Genomic DNA, 21,542 nt, shown 5'->3' on the forward strand with positions numbered 1-21,542 from the left:
CCAGTCCCATTTTCATTCAATATGTCAGACAATAGAGAAAGTAGTTTCTTGAAAGGTTTAACTATATTGGAAGATATAATATTAGGAATTAAAGGTTGAGCAAATGTATATCTTGACGTGAAGAATTTTCTATTGCTGCTAAAATTTAAAATCATATTCCAAGCTTGCTAAACTGACTTAAAAAGCAAGGTGAAAGAGGTCAATTCATCAAAAGTTTGCTGACACAATCAAAATAAAGAAGTAACATTTCAAGAAAAATAACATTAATAAAAATCCAAATGTTCCGAACTAAAACTAGACAACAATCTTGGGTACAAATCGAAAAATTGAAATGAAAAGTGAAAAACTGAAGATTCCAACAGCCAGAATGTGACTCAAAACAAATTAACAAAACAAACTAATAGTAGTACCATAGTTAATAGAAACCACAAATATTAACAGCAATGTGAGAATGGTTAGAAATTAAGAAGTACACAAAAATGTGATCAAATCAAAATGGGTAATGAAATCGATTATTTAAAGAATGTAACTTGACTGTCAGTAGTTTGAAGTGTTGCTATATACATACTATACTGTACTGTACTATTCTATACTATGTATCACTACATGTACACCATAATCAATAGATGAAAAGGCATGACAAATAAGAAGATATTCAAGCACCTTACTGTTTCTGGGTTATGGAATATCAACAACTTCTTCTCCTATATTGATAAATAACAGAAACCCACTCTTATATTTGATTACACATATTCTTCTCTCCACAGCCCACCCCACACTCTCTGCCCAAAATAATTAAGCTCGTAATACAAGTTACCCTTCTTCTCCACAATACCCAAACATATAACACAGAAAAAGACCCAAAATTAGCCCACAACAAAAGATTCAATTTCAAGTACTCAACTACATGCCCAAAGTTTATTTGCTTAGTTTATATAAACTCACACAAAAAGCATATATATAGTTCAAATATTCAGCAAAGAAATTAACAAAAATAAGACAAAGAGTACTTATGATTAGCCTAATCCACTACAAGCACAAAGAGTACTTATAATATTATAAGCTTGGGAAGGGATGACATAACTAGGTAGAGATTTAAGATTTGAATTAATAAGTTTGTATATATCATCATATCATGATTCATGAAGTGCATGCATATAATATTATTTTACAATAATAATGAGGAAATCATGAGAGAATTGATAGTAGTAAGTGAATATGAGCCTAATAAATAGACCAACAGTCTTTTACCGTACTAAACAACAACTAATAACTGCTTAGAAAACATGAAAACAAGAAAAAATAAAGCCAAACTTGACAAACATACTTGTGGTTATTATATTTAAACTCAAAGCCAAGAAAACATACTCAAACCCAGAGAAACTTAAAATACAAATTTAAAACGAAGAATATATTCAAAACAAACTAAAGCAGATAAAATATGCCCAAAAAAGCATCATTAATTCTACAAAAAAGGGAAAATGAGAAATCAGAGGTGTAGCTTCTATGTTACCCTTTTGATACTCAAGTCTTCCTAGTAGAGCTCTTGCTTCCTATAAACCATGAAACCAAAATAAATCATCATCCAAAATAAATCATCATCCAAACCGATTTGCCAAAATAAATAAGTCTAAAAACAACTCCTTAGTAATTTGCCTCAACTTTATGACATTGTAAACTGTACCATCCCAAGAATAAAAAAACTCAAAAACAGTAATGTTATTTTTGTAATAGTATACCAATATTTTAATCAAACTGATTTCTTGACTCTTCCTTTCGATAGAAAATTATACACAGGAACAACGTTAGAACAAACAATCTTTAAACTTTCCTAGTTTTGCTATCTCTGTAATGACTAAAAGGAAAGCAAAGCTCTTAAAAAAACTTACCTGAAAATACAACTGGGTGCATGTAAAAGATACTAAAGATTACCTTCCAAGCATTTGCCATGTTTCCATAACACTCAGCAAAGTGAGGATCAATTTGAATAGCTTCTTCATTTTTTGCAATGCACGTATCAAAATCATGTAGCTAAAACAGAATAAAATAAAATTTAAGAATCAGGTGCAAGTAAATTCACTTACAAGCCAGAAACACTGAAAAGCGTACATATATTGAGAAAATACATGAATGCTAATAAGCTTCATTGAGAACCTGAAATGTAAAATATGGCAAGATAATTGTGTGACTTGGCAATAGCAACATAATGGCTGGCCAAAAATAGCTATTATATATGCTTCAAGTACAGCCCATCAACACTTGCTTAAACCAAAAGCTTAATGGCTATAGAATGTTTTGTTAAGAAGTCTATTTACACTTATAGATGTTATGATAGTGTTGACCAAGACTTAAAAAGTTCCAACAAAATGAGGCAATGAAAATAACTAAATCTAAAAGCTTGTCTACATATGCTACTGTATATTTACAAGCATTTTTTGTATGTGTGTGTAGTTTATTCAGTTTTTATGTTAAATATATAAATTTTGTTAGGCTAGTTGGCTCACTCTCTCAGCATTCTCTCTCTATGAATCAAGTTGTATATATATCTATATGTATATATTTATGTTTTTTTGTTGTATTAGTTTTATTCTCTATTTTTTTGTATGAAAGGGAGAAGTTTTTGGCATTATTCGGTTGATGTGAAAGTGGTCAAGCATAATAACCAGATTGAGTTAAGTTATTGTTAATCCTAACCCGAATCAAACTAATTGTCAACCACTTACAGGTTTTACTGAAAATAGAAAGACATAAATTCAAATAACACAACAAAAAATAGGGGATTGACCTTTTACCAGCTTCTCTTTGCTGCTTCAACTAGACCTTTTTTCGCCCAATCTTCATGGAAGGCAAACAAAGTTAAAGTGAAAGAAGCAATTTCACTAATCATTGCTCATGAAACATTACCCATGGCTGACTAAAGCATAAACAGGTTAAAAAGCAAGGCAAAAACATATATATTAGCATTGCTTCTCTATACAAAAAGCATGGGATTTCCATAAATAATGAAAGTAAGAGATCTCAATTCCCAACTAGAAAATCAAAGAAGAAATATACCAACTAGAATGGGAAGCAAGGAGGATTTTTTTTAAAGATGTTTAGGTAGGAACACAAGTCCTTGGCAACCTAGTAAATTTCAACTTAGTATCAAGATGATAATTAGAAACAGAACAACTTACCTAGCAGATTTATAATGGAACAAACAGAACCAAATTGAATGGATTATAGGACCATTTGAAAAAGATACACAGTTGCCAACTTTCTTCACATAAAAGGCAAAGGGTTACTATAACAAATTCCATAGACGAGCCTATGTGCCATGCTAAAAATCTGGCCCCCGACAATGACATGATAAATTCAAATGAGTAATCCATCCCAGAAAAGAGAGCAATATATATATATATATTTTAAAAAAAAATCTTGATCAAAAGCAGGGTAGAGAGCAGCTTTACTATTTTTACCCAAATTTGAAGCAACCAGGGGGTAGGGTAGGCTGGTTTGCTCCAAAAGGAAAACCTTGTTGAGTTCCATCCCCGTTATCCTGGATGTTTTGCTCCTCATCTTCTTCTTCTGCCCAATATCTCTCCAAGATCTTCACAGCCTTCTCATAAATCTCATGGTTGTCGTGGTTCTGAAGATTCTCGATTTTATCTAATCCTTCACATTCATCAATTGCCTGACCATATTGACTCCGCCATTTAGTCCCATTTCTTTGTTTGCCTCACCTACCTTCAGAATGGTCTCCAAACCCTCAAGGCATATAGTTACAATCCTTGCGTCTGGACAGTTTAGGAGATCACAGAGTGGGCCGATGCAACCTTGGCTAACAAGAAATCTGCAAGGCAATGTCCATGTTAGTGAAATGTCATGCCAAATGCATTACAACTATAATAGCTATATATTAGATGAATCTTTCTACAACAAAAGTGCATCAGGACCAGAAGTTCTTATATCTATATATATATATATTAAATTACACGAGTCAAATCAAATTTTATATATTTTCTCTTTTTTTTTGGTCGTAACAGAAGTGCATGTGTAAACAAGAAAGGAAGCACAAGCATATACTGGATTTGTTCATGAGAGCCACCGGAAGTGGCATCAGAGATGGCCCATGCAGCCTCCTTTTTTATATCGAACTCTGAATGTTGGAGAAGATGTACAAGCGGGTGAATGATATTGGCCTCAATTACAGCCTGCAAAACCGAATTTAACAGAAAAAATTACAAGCCGATCATCCTACTGGGAGTTAAATTAGGCCAAAATAGTCACCATAATTGACAGCTTGGACTCTCCCAAGGTGCCAAATCTAAGCATATGAATTTTCCACAAAACAAACAGTTAAATTCAGAAATGAAAGTGAATGAGAACAAATCTAAGCAAGGTGTTATTGCTTGTAAGGACAGAAAAAATTGGCTTACAGCCATGGATGAGGAGATGAAATCTCTATATGACAATAATACATGGAGTTTAGTAATAGAATTCAATAAAAAGAAAGTGAGATAAAAATAAAATAAGAGCGTACATGCTTTAAATTCATCCTTAAAATACTCACTAGTAGCATAAAAGAAATAAAAGTTAATTAAATCTCGACACTTTAAAAAGTAACAGATAAGTTTCTTAGTATGAAAGTACCTGATACCCATTCCACTCTGGATTTTGTGAAGGAACCCCTTGAGTTGGGGAAAGCATCATTGGCATAAATGAAACAAGAGAAAACATTCAAATAATCAGAATTAATCAAATGAAAAAATTCACAAAACAAGAGAAAAAGATCAAATTATAATATCTAGAATTGTTGTAATTATAAAAACCTTAAATTTTAACTGCCTTTCTCCATGCCAAGAGCAAACAATGCAACAAAACGAGTATGAACTCAGAATCTAAAGAAAGGGTCTCAAGAGACTTGCAATGTACGCCCACTGCTTCCAGTGAGACATCAGTGATCTTAGCACAAGCATCAATACCAAGAGCTTTCAATGAATTCCCACAACCAAGAGTTAATTCAACTAAACCCACATCTGTTAAGGCCTCATAAAATCGCAAATTTAAATCCCCAAGCTGCTTACAAGACTGTCCAATAGCAACTAGACCATGATCTCCAACATAGCAACCCTTAAAGAAAACCATACCAAAATGATATGTCACAAAAACTTGGGAAAAATGAGGTAAACAATGAATATATTTTCATTTATTTTAACAGAAACAGATAAGACCCACATAAAACACTTCAAATTTCAAGTATAGTAGACCAAAAAATCACCTGTAAATCTAAAGCTGTTAAAAATGAGCACTTCTTGGCGAGTGCAATTAAGCCAGAACTTAAGACGTTAGAGCACCAGATTAAGCTCAGCTTCTCAAGTTTCGGAAAGCCTTCGCCAAAGCTCTAAACCCTGCTTACATGAAAGAAGAAAGTGGTATAGCCTTAAAGACGTATGTTAGAGTTCATGAACAAAAAGGAAATAATGTTTGGAGTTTAGAAACATAGGAGTAAAACATACAACTCAAATTGCAAGTGAAAAAAAGGCTGGACTTTATAACAACATACCGTATATTCCAGGTTTGAGAAAGGCCTTTCCACATCACGCAATACAAAAGGGCGTCCGTTAATGTACACTACCTGTTTGAAGAAAAGAAAGAAATTTTTTGGTTGAGAACAACCACTTGCACTAGTGGACTATTTGGTCCGAATTTTTTGCATGGTCAAAGCATCAAAAGGCTCGTGAGTCCAAAATTTAGGTTGGGCAAACTTGAAAACACAGCTAAAATGAAATCGCCTAGGAAATCAAATTTGGTTATAGAAACTGAAGAACCTAACAAGTAATGGATCTGTGTAGGAATTTACCGGCTCCTCGCGAAGGTCCAAAGAACTTGAGCCTCCTTTCCATGAATGTGGTTGAGAACATTCCGGATCCCATCCATGGTAGGAATTGCAACGCCATGAACATGTAAAGATTTGGCGTGACGGTAGTTGGGAGCGCCATCAATTTGAGGAGACAATCGTTTGTTCTGGAAGCCAAGAAAGTGGTCGCTCTTCAAAATCGTCTTATTCTTGAGCACTGATCCTCCCCTCAGCTTCATCACTTCTTCCGGCTCCTTTGAGGAGATTTGAGAGAGTGAGGAGTTTGGAGACCGTACCAAGACAAAGAAATGGATCTCTTCTTTGTGTCGAAATGTTGAAGGAAATGGGTCTCTGTTCTTTGTTGAAGAAATGTTGAAGGAAACGAAGAAAAAAGCTAAGTGGCGGGATGGCTAAATAAATTATCGCCCTTTTTTCATTAAGTTCCCAATATAATACTTTTTCATAACTCTTTTTTATTAGTAATATATTCATGTGTTATGGAAATGGGTATTTGGTGTAGTGAAAGAGGAAATAATAAATGTAGTTGCTGCCACGTGCCAACCACGTATAATAAGTTCTTGCCACGCCATCATGAGCCACTTTTGGGTAAACATTTGCCCCCCAAGTTTATTTTACTGCGACTAGCATAAAGTAAACTTAGGAAACTGACCCTTCGCGTACCCCACCAAATCTGTCAGAGCCGCCCATGCCTTCTCGAAAAAGGTAACCAATCATGTCCAATCAAGTCTTTTCGGTTTCCCAAAAATTTGTTTGACGGCTATTGCATTTTCCCATTCTTTGAAAAAAGTAATTCCATGATTACCTCTTTTACAGTGCCGCGATCAATATAAATAATCCCCCAAGATCACTTTTTTACTTTTTACTTTTCACTTATCTTCTCTTCGTCAAGAACTCTGAAGAACTCCACACTCAGATCCCAGAAAACCCAAACAGTTCCAGTGTTTCACGAAGTTTTTGCCCACCCACTCGACTTAGTATTTCAGAGACTCGCTTCATCCTTTACTCAAGTAAGTTTATCAACCTCTTCAGTCATTTAAGATGCCATGCAAAACTATTTTTTACCTGTTTCGTATCCTAGGTTCTTGAGCATTCTCGACTGTTCTTGAAAAATAATTGCTTCGGGGTAGACGATTATACTGATCTGTGTTTGAGAGGGTAGTGAAATAATGCTTTATAGGGGTTAAGAATCAGTTTGGTAGTTGAGGTTATAGATTTAGGGCGTAAAATCAAAGAAAAAATTTGATTTTTAAGCTAGTTGAAAAACTAGGTTTTTCCCGACCTTTTAGAGTGGAAAAGTTTTTCCTGAAAAAATTTTCACTTCTGCTTTTTAATCCATTTCCCAAACTGCTCGCTTGAAAAGTAGTGTTTTTTGTTAGAATGATACTGGTCGTATAAAAGCTTAACATTTATACACGAGTAGCGTTATTCCAACTTTTAAACACAAGTTTTTAGGCCGTAGATTTCTCATCTCCCCTTTTTTGTTTGCAGACTTTCATGCAAGATCCGTGGTGAGGTGAGAGGCCTATCGACGATGATCTGCTGGCCCAACTGCTCGAGGACGAAGATGTAGAGTCCAAGAACTTTACTTAGCTAGTTAGATAGTAGTATTATAGTAATAATAGTACTATCTTTATGACTGTGGATTTTTGGTTCAGACTGGGATTTATTTGGACACTCATAGTAGTACTTGTAGATTTTCTAAGTTTAACCTATAGTTTAAGAATATTAATTTTAACCTAAGGTTTGATTAATATGACTGATATTGAGGGTAATATTTATTATACTATAAGGTTTAGATAAGAACCAATAAGATAATAACACATGTTATGTATAGGTTTATTAATGATTAAGTATTTTGAGGATTAAATTTATTAAGGTTAAAATTTGAATACTCTAAGGTCAGTCAGCAGCTTTGAAAACGTTAGAGGGCTTAGTCAAGGCTGTTTACTTAATTTAAATTAAGCTAAAAATGTGTAATTTCATGTTTAAATAATCAGCGTATGCCGATATATCGCAGCTATAGGGGGCGATATATCGCATCACGAAGATACGAAAAACACGAAACGTTGCACGATTGCCTCGGGCATACTGGCCCAGGCGATATATCGCCTACAGGGGGCGATATGTCGCCTCCCTCAGCATATTTTGAAAGTTTTCAAAAACGTTTTCCATTCAAACCTTCAACCTCTTGATAAGTCCAGCACCTTTCTGAACGAGTCTTCAGCCTCTGCTGAACGATAATTCAAATTATTTTCACTTAAAAAGCCATTATTTTTATTCAAGTTAAATGAGATCTTTTCATTCCTAAACTCTATAAATAGGATCTAGTACCCAGCCATTTATTCATCTATTACTCTAAGTTCAGAGGCTGCAAGTTGCTAGGTGAGTGTGAGAGTGTAAACACTTGGGTTGGGAATTATAAGCTTGATCACTATAAGCTTATCAAACACTTGGGGAAGTAAGGTTTATTCACATTTCGATTCAAGGTTTAGATTGATCATAGAAGTACTCAAGGTATCCCAAACTCTAGTCCATTTATGTATTATGTTCTTTAAAAGTTCTCATAGTCTTCTACTCATTCTAACCTTATTCTTATTATTGGTTAGGAAATCCAAGTTCTTAAGCACAAGGTTTTTTGGTAAGTATATTTTGATAGCATAGTTCCTTCTTCACTTTCATCCTTTTTCTTCAATATACTCACCATATTATAAATGGTTTTTAGGAGTGTTCCAAGGTCCCAAATCAGTTCTCATATCCCGGTTATTTTGGTAAGGAAAATAGGATAGGATTTATGTGTTATATGCTTTTATATGTTATCTTATGATTTTATGTTATGTAATATGTTATGTTAAGTATGATTGTAGACTTGGGCATATGACCTATATGACTAACAAGCCCCAAATAGATTATGGGCATATGACTTGCTTAGCTCGCAAGACCCCACTAATCTAATGGGCATATGACTTGCTTAGTTTATGGGACCCCAAGTAATAATGGCCATTATAGTATGTATGTGACATAAGTGTTATAGTATGTTTTTATGTTGCATTATGAATTTTTATGAATATGGCTATATGTTAGATTTTCCTTGCTGAGCATTAGGCTCATTCCTTTTATGTTTATATGTGCAGGAAAATAGCTATAGTGGCGGGAAAGGTTCTTGGATGCTTGGGAATGTGTATTGAGGCGGAATGGATTCAAAGAACCGAGAGTTTCGATTCGAGGATGTAGTTTTTGTTCTTATGGTTTTTATATGTATTTTTCTGCATTTTATTATGTAATTTCTTTTTAATTACCATTATGTTATGTTTTGTTTTTAAAACAATGGGATCCCATATCCTACTTGAGATTTTATGTAAGTTTAACACATATTTTTACAAGTTTTAATAAAGTTATGATCTTTTCATTTGTAAGTTTTGTTAAAGATTAGTGTCTATGTATAGTTTTCGTTAATGGTCCAAAAGTCTAGAGTAGTTGGGTCATTACAGAAGAACAACCATCGCAGCTAATTCCAGAGATCCCCTTTTCTCGTATCGCCCCAAAAAATCCATCGACCCCACCTCAAAACATGGGTCGAGTAAAGTCCAAAGCCCAGAAAAAGAAACCATCCAATCCTCCTTCAAATCAGCCTGCTCCTCGGGCTGAAATTCCTTCGACCAGTGGTCGAGAAGAAAATACCCCCGAGCCAGAAATCCAAACTCAAGCCCAACTTCAAAACACCATTCGACCAGATGTTGAATGGTATCTTGCTCCTCCTAGCACAATCACTGCTAGGATGATAAATAACTTCCTTTGAAAGTATGGACTTTCCGGGGTTACTTTATTCCTTCCCACGAGAGACCAACGGGCAAACCTGCCTGGAGGCGCCTTCAGCGCTTGGTAGAGGTACCATATTGAGGCAGGAGCAATCCTGCCTCTCCATCCTTTTTTCCAAGGAGTGGACAACTATTTCGGGGTCGCTTCTTTCCAAATAACTCCTAATGAGTATAGAATGCTATCCACACTCTATATCATGTATAGTCATAAGAAGTGGCCTGTTCCTACGCCACATGAGGTCAACTATCTGTTCGACCTCAAATCCAACCCCAACCAAGAAAATACGGGGTTTTTTCATCTATGTCACCAGTAAACGACCCGCACTTTCCTGAGTGAAACCACCTTCAAATCCAATGTGGGGAAGTACCATCTGGAGTACTTTTTGACTACCGACTTGGTCGCCAACAACTTAGCCTTCACCCAAGGAGGTAACACCTTCGCACTCATGGTCGTTTATTTTCCTTTATGTTATCTACATTTTCCTTAGAAATTTAGCTTTCGTCAGGTCCATGGCGGTGACCAGCTCCTACTCCAGAGATGGAGCTTCGAGCAGCCCAAATGGCCAGCATGTCTAACGTAGAGAAGAGTGTCAAACAGCTAGTCACTGAGGCAAACCTGAGACTGGTCGGGCTTCTGGCGCCTCACCAGGACGTGAAGGAGTCCACGGCGGGGAGTGCCACCGGCGAGGAGATTCCCGTGCAGCACCTAGATGTGTCGCAACCTCAAAGGAGGAGAACAACTGGCGTGACAATCAGGGAACCCTCTAGCACCCCGCGAGCGGCCGCGCCCCTACCCCTTTGGGAAAGGGAAAAAAGAAAGCCTCTGAACCCCTCGAGCCTCTCGACGAGTCTTCGGATGAGAACGGAACTGATCTATCGCTCTTAGATAGTTTGACGATTCCCTGTCACTTATTTGATGGGGATGGCAACTTTAAGTACACTCCCAATTTAGATTCAGACTTCTTCATGCCAGAGAGTGAGTGTAACACTAGTAGACTATATAATGTAGCGACCGGTAATGATAGCTCGGGTATTTTACTTGCAATTTTCTTTGTTTCTTTTTCTGACATAGCACACTCAGTAATTTGAATTATCTCACTGTTCGTGTACTTGCTTTCTTGTAGACATGGCATCCGAAGACATGTTCGATATGTATAGTGCACCCGAAGCTCCTACGAGCAGGCGGCATCACGGGGAATGCAGCAAAGCCCCTCCGGCCAAGAAAACCCGCACTGCGGACCCTTCAATAGACGGACCTTCAACAAATGCAGCACCACCTCATTCTCCTCTCGAGCAACAGAATCCTCCTGTACCAGTCGGGCCGACCCCTTCCCCACCGGCTCCTGCTGACCAGACTCAGCCAGCTGCCCCTGCTCCAACAGGGGGCGACATATCGAGCCGTGCCCTAAGATCGGCCAAGGACAGGATGGCAAAGATCTTGAGGCCCGAGCATTGCCGAGAAGCCATGGCTGGGACAGACGATGGACGTCGACCAGATATTAACCCGTGCACTAAACGAGCTCGCAAGTGTAAGTTGTCTTTTCCTGTTGAGATTTAATCCTTTTATCTATTAGCCATTTTAACTTTTGTTCTGATCACAGCCAATGCTGACTGTTACTGCCGGCCGGCTCCGCTCGGGAGTTATCACCGAGAAATCCAAGGCGTCCGAGCAACGGCATGCCGAAGAGCTCAAGGCCACTGAAGCAAAACATGTTGATTAACTTGAGGCGGCTTAGAAGACAAACGCAACATTGCTCGATGAGAAAAATAAGCTGGCTGAGGAGCTGAGGAAGAAGCAGACTGCCCTGGACAAAGCCGTCGAATCAAGGGACCAGTATAAGGAGTCTAACCTTATCAATTACTGCGAGTCCAAAAAGCTTGAGGCAGACTTGATTGCGAGCAGGCAAGAGGCCGACAAGTTGGAGGCTCGGGCCGACGAACTTGAGAAAGCCAATGCCAGCAATCTTGAGAGGTACAAGGGCACCACGACTAAGTGTTTCTATGAATTTTTGAAACACAATCAAGGAGCCGGCTTCAGCTATCTTCCCAAGCGCATGAGGCACACTGAGATAGCCCGATGCGTTGCACGTTTTGCGGAAGAAGAAAAAGTGAAGATCCCAGCCTTGCCCGAAATCTCCTTGGCCACCGGTGTTGAAGGTGTGGACGATGAAGCTGCTGATGCAGTCAACCAAGAAAATCCACAAGACCCTCCTGCCTTATAATTATACTATTTTTATTTTTAATTTTTCAATATACGACCTACGGGTCGAAATGTAAAGACAAGTTTCTTTTTTAATTTCTATTGCTGCATGGGCAGCTTTTACTTTTAATCAAACATTTACATTCGAGCAGTGACTGCTCGCGGTGTAAAGGGATTCACTTTTGATATTATAATATTTTTATTTTATTATAATACCTATTCGCATGACCGAACTTAGCATAGTACTTTGGTTTGATTTAACAAAATATAAAATTTTGAAAAATGCTCTAAGTACCCTAGCATGCTTTCACTTATTTTGCTCATGTGTTTACATACTTTTCGATATGCTTTGCTTACTAGATGCCTTATATGCCCCTAAGTGATTGAGGAGCTTTAGGTCCTTGGTCACTTGCCCTGACCAAAACCTGTTCGAACATTTCTGCTCGCAGTAGAGAATTTTAAACGATAATATAGCAAAACAACACATGTAATGAGCAAATATTGTAATAAATACAATAATTGGAAAGAATGACTGGCTGCGCACAATCCCTTTTATTTCTCATAATAAATGGACAAATCGTGTCTATACGAGTGATCATTGAAATGATCTTACACTTATAAGCGATCAGTCACATAAAATGACCAACACTTTTTCATAACTTGTAAAAAATAAAATTAATACAAGTCAATTCTTTAAAGAGAATTGTTTATTGATAGTACTTGCGCAGGTGTTCTCCATTCCAATAGCTAGAAATGAGATCTCCATTTAAGCAAACAAGTTTATAGGTGCCTGGATGGAGGACTTCTTCAATCTGGTATGGTCCTTCCCAATTAGGTCAGAGCACTCCAGCAACCTGGTCACGGGTGTTGAGGAAAAACCTTCGAAGTACTAGATCTCCGACATTGAATTTCCTTTCGCGTACTTTAGAATTGAAATATCGGGCAACCTTTTGCTAATAAGCTGCTACTCGGAGTTGGGCTTGCTCACGCTTTTCATCAATCAAATCCAGGGACTCCATCAATAGCTGGCTATTAGACACTACAAGAAAAAACAGTATTCATAACACTTAAAAACAGCTAACCGGGAGTATTGATAATGCTTCTGAAAACGCTAACATAGCCCCTGTTATTAAAAGTCCTGTCTTTTCTATAACAGTATTCGAATGTTATGTTCGATGTTATCTTAAACTATTCAATAACACATTTTTAGTTGCTATAATATTCAAATAATAACATTTAGTTAGAGTATTTGATTATAAATTTGGAGTTTAATCTTATACTTTATGCATAACACTTTCCAACTGTTATGAAAATTGTTATATTTGATCATTTTATAACATTTTTAGTTCATTCTATTATATAAATCATAACTTTTTGTCCCAATTATAATATATTATACAAAACAACCATAATTATTGTAAATTCTTCCAGTAATAACATTTTGTTATTTTGTAATATGCATTTTTAATTGTTATAAAAAGTTTTTATTATTGTATTTTGATTAAAAAAATCACAATTGATCACAAGTGTAATATTAAATAGATCAAAAAATTTAAAATATTCAATATATATGATAAACCATGAGTATTTTTACATTTGAAGACAAACTACTTCAAACCATGCACTATCCACTTCAAAAGTTCTTAGTTCTAACCTGAAATTGAAAGCATACATAATAAAATTCTATAGTCTTGCACATCTTGTGCTTCAAAAGTAAAAATGAGAAACATAACAAGATACACAAAAAGTAAACCATGAAGCTTGCTCCACCCTCCAATTCATCATTTATTCCATTGTGCACTTGTCTTTGTTGTAAAGTTGATTTGCTTAGCTAAACAAGAGTTTAAATAATTAATGCTTAAACTTAGAGTTAATAGTAAACTAAAATAGTACACTTAGACAAGTCAGCCTATAATCAATAAAGCTTACTGGAATAACCAATACACCAAAAGGAGGACCAAATAATTGAAAATTGGATGTGTAGATGATTACTGTATCAAAAATAAAATCAGATTTAATACATGAAAAATCATTTATTTTAAAAGAGAAATTAAATATGATTTGGGATAATAAATAATACATGGAATTAATTAGCATAGTCCAAGAAGCTAGCTGCAAGAAGCAAGTTGTCATCTAGCTCATTCACAAGGCAAAGCTTAGAAATTCATTTATATGGAAAATCATGATTATCAAAGTTGTTGTGAAGTGTATTAAAGAACCAAGCAATGTTAAATAATTTGTTTTTCTTGTAAAGATTTAGTCCTCTCTTATATATAGAAAGACAAAGCTATGGCTAAACAATAGAATCATGGAAAGTTTATTGGCTCATTAATAATATTAAACTCGAGAAGCCTTATGCAATACAGTTGATAGTCTATAACAGAATACAAAGATGGTATATGCATATAGCAAAATATTTAGAGCAACATAACTAACATAATCCTATTTGAGCTTGCAACAATATCTCAAAACTGTACATGGAAGAATTTAAGTAGCATAAAGATCTATTAAAACTACAACTAGTTCACATTTAGAGTTTAGTGTTCAAATTCTAGTTTGTACTTCCAGTTTCACACCCAATGCAAAATTCAGGAAAACATTATCATCCTAACTAAGTGGGGGTGATAATCTGATTTTATCTACACTGATGTGTTAGTTTTTAATAAAGGTTAGTGAAAAAGTTTCTCACTTTAGGGTAGGCACTATTAAGAATAAGATTCAAAATGAAGATTCAAACAAAGCTTGGGAACAACTGCAAGATGAAAACTAAAATAAATAAATAATATAACAAGTGAATGCAAAGACAATCCCATAACTATCATATAAACTATAACTTACCAAAGCTATAAATAAGAAAAGAGAATACAGTGCAAATAAAATCAAAGTTGTCAAACAACTTGCTGCCATTAAGAGAATACAGTAATGTATATCAATATGTATTATCAATATATTTGTATTTTACTGTTTTAACAAGTTAATAATGAGTTCATATAATCCTGTAAGTAAACCGAGAGGCATTTATAGTGATACTATTTTTTTTCCATCATTTTGCAGAAAAGGAAAGGGAGTTGGGGGTTGCTCACGGTGAAATCAAGTCACTGAGAGCAACTGAAACTCTTAAAGATAAGGCAATAGAAGAGGTACCGAAGAAATTTCTACCAGCCTACTATATTCACTTGATTTTCACATACAATAAATTCAGTATTCTAACACTTACATTGTGTCTGAAGTTAGTTTTTTTGTGTTGTTATTTCCTTTCCAGCTCAAGAACGAGGTTGGAAAAATGGAAGAAAAAGTCTCTGTCACTGAAAATATTCTTGAGCACAAGGTGAGTTATGGTCTTTCATGAGATATTTTCAAATATTATGAGTGTACTTCAAATAAGACTAATGGAGGCGTTTGCATTTTGACAGGTCATGGCTAGAATTCAAGCCCTTACTTTTTTGACAGGTCATGGCTAGAAAGAGCTTTGATAGTTGAAGAGGTTCAAAACCAGAACTTTGAGTTGAGGAGACAGATTGAGATCTGCCAGGTATTTATAACATCACAGCAGATTCTATTTTGTTGGTTCGGCATATACATATGGTGAGGCTGAATTGTCAAGGTAACTGACATGTGTAACATGTACAGGAAGAAAATAGAATCCTTGAGAAAACAAATTGCCAAAAGGTTCAGGAGGTGGAAAAGCTTAGCCAAACCATTCAAGAACTTGAGGAGGTTGTTCTAGCTGGAGGAGTTGCAGTCAATGCTATTCACAATTACAAATGACAGATAGAAGAATTGAATGTGAGTCTAGATAAATTTACTTGTTGTCTTTTTGACAATTATGGTATGCTAACCTCATTTGAGTAAAAAATTCAGGAGGAAAAGAGGACTCTAGAGCGAGAACTTGCAAGAGCAAAAGTTTCAGCAAACCGCATTGCAACTATGGTGGCCAATGAGTGGAAGGACGAAAATGATAAAGTTATGCCAGTTAAGCAGTGGCTGGAAGAAAGAAGGCTTATGTAGGTATAGTTTGATTACCTCAGAAATTTCCTACAAATCCTACATTTGACACAATGTTACAACTCAGTTATGCCTTTCCACTGCTTTTCATCTACTGTTTTTTCTAGTTGTACGAGTCTCCTTACAAATGAAAGAAGAAACTTATTATTACGTATATGTTAGCATTTATTTTCACTCATTCTGTGAATGTTCAATTCTACAATATGTAGGCAGTAAAAAAACAACACAAACCAGTAACAAAATACACCAAAGCCAATAGAAAAATAAATATTCTAAGCCATTAAACCAGTAGAAAAATGCACCAAAGATGTTTTCAAAAAATACCTTCTTGCTTTCAAAAAATTCCATATGCACTAACAAAATGCAAAAGTAATGCCATCACAAAAAAAAAAAAAACCAAGCTCTTCTCTTCGTTGTGTAATAATGACTAAATGATATTCACATTCAGTCATAATACAAACAATATATAGCAACCACCAAAAAACTCTATTTGAAAGGGTTTGTAAATTTTTGTAACACTAAATGTGCATAAGAATGGATCAAGGAAAAGAACAAACCTCCAAATTGTCAAGAGTGACATGCCCAACCTTGATCATCCCATTTTCCATCATCATTCAATCGGTAGACCTTAACATTGAAATTTATGTTCAAAAACTAAGGTTAATTAGTCAAACAAACATATGTATACATAGGTTAATTAGTTATATATATATATATAGCTAAAAATAAAACTTCAACTGAGAATGAGACACGCATGGAGAGGAAGATAGAGAAAAAAAGAGAACCACATCTGGGCCCTTGTTCTTGCTTGTCGCCTGAGGGCTGAGGCAGAGAGAAAGAAAAAGGGAGGGTGTTGTGGTGTGCTTCAAGGGATCAAAAACTGCACTAAATTGCTTGGTGGTAGGCCTAAGCTCATAACACAACAACTAAAAAAGCTTCAGTCTTGCAAGTTAAATGGCCAGATATTCACCATAACGTCGAGTAACATGAGAGTATAACACATTCAGATCAAAAACATCTATCATATAAATAAATATACTATACTAAGAGGAGCAAGATCAATAGAGACTAAATAGATCAGATATACAGAACAGAAAACAATAAAATTACTAATGAATAATTCGGATTCGAAAATTTCCATACTAATGAATAATTCAGATATACAAGTTCATTTACTGTGTCAGCAAATGATGTGACTCTTTGAGATGCCAAAGGAAGTGCATGAAACCTGGGATCTTTAGACTGTATAACAAAAGGTAAAACTTGTGAGCATCATCTCCTTACCCCACAAGAAGTTCCAGCAAGGAATGCGACAAAATCTTTTTTCAGTCATTAAAAACTAATATGCCTCTGAAATTGAAATATTGGTATCATGTACCTGACTTAAAAGGTTAAAGAGCTTCCAGGCCTTCTCAGGAATTTCAACAAGCCGCATTGCTGCCACATCCAAGGCAGCCCTTCCACCCACAAATGCTTCTCCATTACTGTCATCACCAACATGTGATGGGCTTTGGTCCACACTTGAACCAAATACTGACAGAGACAAAGTCGTGCTTAATCTAGCAAGAGTAGCTCTCAAGGAAGCTTAAAAAATAGAGGACCTGCTAGTTAAACAGTCTAAAATTGTGAGGATCTGCAAAGCCCCTTGAACAATGGACCATTCCTCCTCATTTGAAATCAATTCAACTTTTCGTGCAGTGTTCTCTCTTGTCTGATCCCATCTCTTTCTTTGAACCAACACCATCATGGTCTACTCCACAGACCATTCTTAATGATCTTAGTGTCTCTTGTAAAGCGGAGATATATTGTAACATTATGTCATCAAGAGCAAGAATTAGTTCATCTGCCTCAGAACCACCAGTAAAGTTGATACACCTTTCTACAGCTGCCTCAAGAAGTACAATGATATGGGGAATAGATTCCTCCATTCTGCGAACTATTTCACTGAGTTCAATCCCCTGGGCACCCACACCACGAGTAACAGCTCCCCTGAGATCCACCCCACCCCATCAATTTCATAAGAAAGGATGGCCCGCTCCATCTGTCCATACCTTATATACATATTCAATCATTAATCAAAAAATGAACATAGAATTTACAGAATCTAGTATATAACGAAGAAAAAATAACAAAAAAAAGTTTTCAAAAAAAAAAACCTAGATATTTTAGAAGAATGTGGAAGTGCAAAAAAGTTTATGATTGCTTACCTTTGTTTAAATGATTCAAAGGGAGAGTACACTTCCTTCAGTGTATCCATTAGAACTCGAAGATCAGAATCTGAAAAGGAATGCTGAATATTTCTAGCAAAAGTTTGTGTCACGTTGTGTAACTCAATCAATGCCTCATTCACCTCGTTAAAATTTCCATATTTGAGCAATCACACACCAAAACAGAAGAGGAGCAACTCAAAACTCAAAGAAGAAAAATTACACATATGGAATTGAAATTAACAAACAGGCCGTGCAATGCAAATCAATAACACAATGATTCGACGAGAAATTGGAAACGAATTCCATAATAGCTGAAAACCCAGATCAAAAAAATCACAAAAACATGAAGAACCCAGACACACAAAACGCAAAAAAAAAAAAAGCAAACCCAGATCACAAAAATCATCAAAAAACTTGAGAGAAAAGAAGAATTGACAAGAGAAAGAGTCGAGAGAAGGAACATACTCGTGTGGAGGCAGAGAGAGATGGTATTAGCTTCCCTTAAGAGCTTATTACAAAGAGGACACGTCATGCATGCCTCCATCCCTCCTCGCTTTAACAATATGACCCGCCATCTCTGTGTACGTCTCCCTCTCTCGCTCTCTCTCTCTCTAGGCTGAGAAATTGGTGTCTATTGAAATGGCATTCGACTCAAATAAATTGAATATATATATACATTGATTATATGATATTAATTGAAATCTAAATGCTAAAAAAACAAAAACAAAATACCTCACAGAAAAACAGAGGTCCAGTGGGAGAGATATTAGAGAGAAAGAATGACGGGGAAGCTGGCACAGTCATGGTGCGTTTCAGCGACTCGCATGAGAAAGAGAGGGCTGAGGAAACTAAGTGAGAGAGAGAGAGGAAGAGGAGGCGAAACTGATTTAGGGAGCTGGTTTGGGTAGTTTAGGGTTTAGGGATTCAATGAGAGCAGATGAGGGATTAGACCAAAAGTTTCACATGGCGCCTTATTTCTTTTTCATTTGGCGCATAACACATACACGACTTGTTAAAAAATAATTAATTCTCCTTTTTTTTCACTTACACATTAATAACGCTTCTTCATTTATGTTATATTTTAATGTAACATATAGTCAAAATTGTTGTAGTGAGAGCCTTGATCGTACGTCATTCTCTGATGCAATGGCGGATCTAACTCAACAGGAAACATAGCCTCATATCCATAAGCTAAGGAAAATGGAGTATGGCCCGTTGCTGTTCGATGGGAAGTTCTATACGACCAAAGGACTTCAGGCAATTGCTCCGGCCATGCCCCCTTTGCTTCCTCAAGTCTTTTCTTCAGAGTATCCTTTAGCGTTTTATTAACTGCTTTGACTTGTCCATTTGCTTGAGGATGAGCGACTGAAGAAAAGCTCTTGATAATTCCATGTCGTTCGCAAAAATCCGTGAACAGATCACTACCAAACTGCGTGCCGTTGTCTGAGACAAATTTTCTTGGCAATCCATAGTGACACACAATGTTTTTAACCACAAAATTCAGCACTTTCTTGGTCGTTATGGTTGCAAGTGGCTCGGCTTTGGCCCATTTTGTGAAGTAATCAACGACAACCACAACGTACTTGACACCGCCCTTTCCTGTGGGCAGAGACCCGATTAAATCTATACCCTAGACTGCGAACGACCACATACTTTGCATCTGTTTTAGCTCATTAGGGGCTGCTTGTGGAATTTTTGAGAACCTCTGGCATTTGTCGCATCTTCGCACGAGTTCCATCGAGTCTTCATTCATTGATGGCCAGAAGTATCCTTGCCTTAGAATCTTTTTTTATAAGCTCTGCCCCCCAGCATGGTACCCACAAAAACCTTCGTGGACCTTTTTCATCAATTCTTTGGCCTTCTCTTTCGAAATACATCTGAGGAGTGGCATTGAGTATCCCCTTCGGTACAAGATTCCATCGACCAGGATATACCTAGCAGCCTGCCGCTGAAGGGTCCTAGCTTTGTTTCTGTCCGTCGGCAACACGCCTTGCGTCAGGTACTCTATGTAAGGTGCCATCCATGTATCCACCGCCTGGATCACCAAAGAGGTCTCCTCTGTTTGGATGCTTGGTGCAAATAGTCGCTCAACTGTCACTATGTTCAGAGTGTTAGCATCCTTCGCACTTGTTAATTTGGCCAAAGCATTAGCGTTTGAATTCTAGTCGTGAGGTACTTGCTGGAGGGTGTACTTACCAAACTGTGCCAATAGATCCTTTACTTTATTTAAGTAAGCAACCATTTTCAAACCTCAGGCCTGATATTCCCAATGACTTGATTGACCACTAGTTGGGAGTCGCTGTAGATATCAAGCGATTATATGTGCATGTCTCTGGCTAGCCGTAATCCTGCGAGCAGTGCTTCATACTCAGCTTCGTTGTTAGAAGCAGTGAAGTCAAACTTGATTGCACAGTGAAATCGATGCCCTTCATGCATTATCAAAATCACTCCTGCTCCTGCGTGGTGCTCATTAGAAGAACCGTCTATAAACAACTTCCAAGAAGGAGTTTGGCTTTGAGACTCGGGTTCTTCAGACCCTTCACGCTGCTCGATGTCTGGAAGCCCAGTGAGTTCTGTGAAGAAATCGGCCAGAGCCTGTCCTTTTATCGCTGCTCATGACATGTAAGAGATATCAAATTTCCCAAGTTCGACCACCCATTTCAACAATCGTCCTGCGGCTTCAGGTTTTTGCAGAACTTGTCATAGAGGTTGGTCGGTCAAAACTGTGATTGGGTGAGCTTGGAAGTAGGGTCGCAGCTTCCTGGAGGCTAAGATTAAGAAATAGGTTAATTTTTCAATAGGTGGATACCGCAGCTCCGCTCATATTAGCCTCTTGCTTACATAATAAACAGCCTTCTGTATGCCTTCTTCTTCTCTTACTAGGACAGCACTAGCAGCGTATTCTGTGATCGCCAAGTAGATGAACAAAGTTTCTTTATCAACCAGCTTTGATAGAATTGGTGGTTGCGACATGTGCGTCTTCAAAGCTTGAAAAGCTTGTTCGCACTCCTCCGTCCATTTGAATTTCTTGTTGCCTCTGAGTAGGTTAAAAAATGGGACGCATCTGTCTGTTGATTTGGAAATAAATCTACTGAGAGCAGCAATTCTTCCGGGTCAAGCTTTGAACGTCCTTGATCTTTGCTGGTGATTTCATATCGATCAGGGCTTTGATCTTCTCGGGATTGGCCTCAATTCCTCGCGAGTTTACTATAAATCCCAAGAACTTCCCTGATCGTACTCCGAAGGAGCACTTAAGGGGATTTAGCTTCATTTGATATTTGTTCAAGACGATGAAGCATTCTTGCAAGTCCCCTACATGCCCTTCTGACTTCTTCGACTTAACCAGCATGTCATTGACATATACTTCCATGTTTGTGCTGATCAGCTCCTTAAACATGTGGTTGACCAGTCTCTGGTAAGTTGCACCAGCATTTTTCAAACCGAAGGGCATT

At 36.9% G+C, this 21,542-nt stretch overlaps 1 protein-coding gene across 1 annotated transcript; it reads left to right on the top strand.

Moving 5' to 3' along the window:
• Positions 1–10,801: 10,801 nt before the first annotated feature.
• On the top strand, positions 10,802–11,897 carry LOC133829934 (uncharacterized). The gene is made up of 3 exons (XM_062259780.1): positions 10,802–11,204; positions 11,277–11,350; positions 11,412–11,897. Exons 1-3 carry the CDS (start codon positions 10,802–10,804, stop codon positions 11,895–11,897), a joined length of 963 nt encoding a protein of 320 aa, XP_062115764.1.
• Positions 11,898–21,542: the final 9,645 nt, after the last annotated feature.

This window comes from Humulus lupulus, chromosome 1, assembly GCF_963169125.1.
Source record: "Humulus lupulus chromosome 1, drHumLupu1.1, whole genome shotgun sequence".
Classification (NCBI taxonomy): Eukaryota; Viridiplantae; Streptophyta; class Magnoliopsida; order Rosales; family Cannabaceae; genus Humulus; species Humulus lupulus.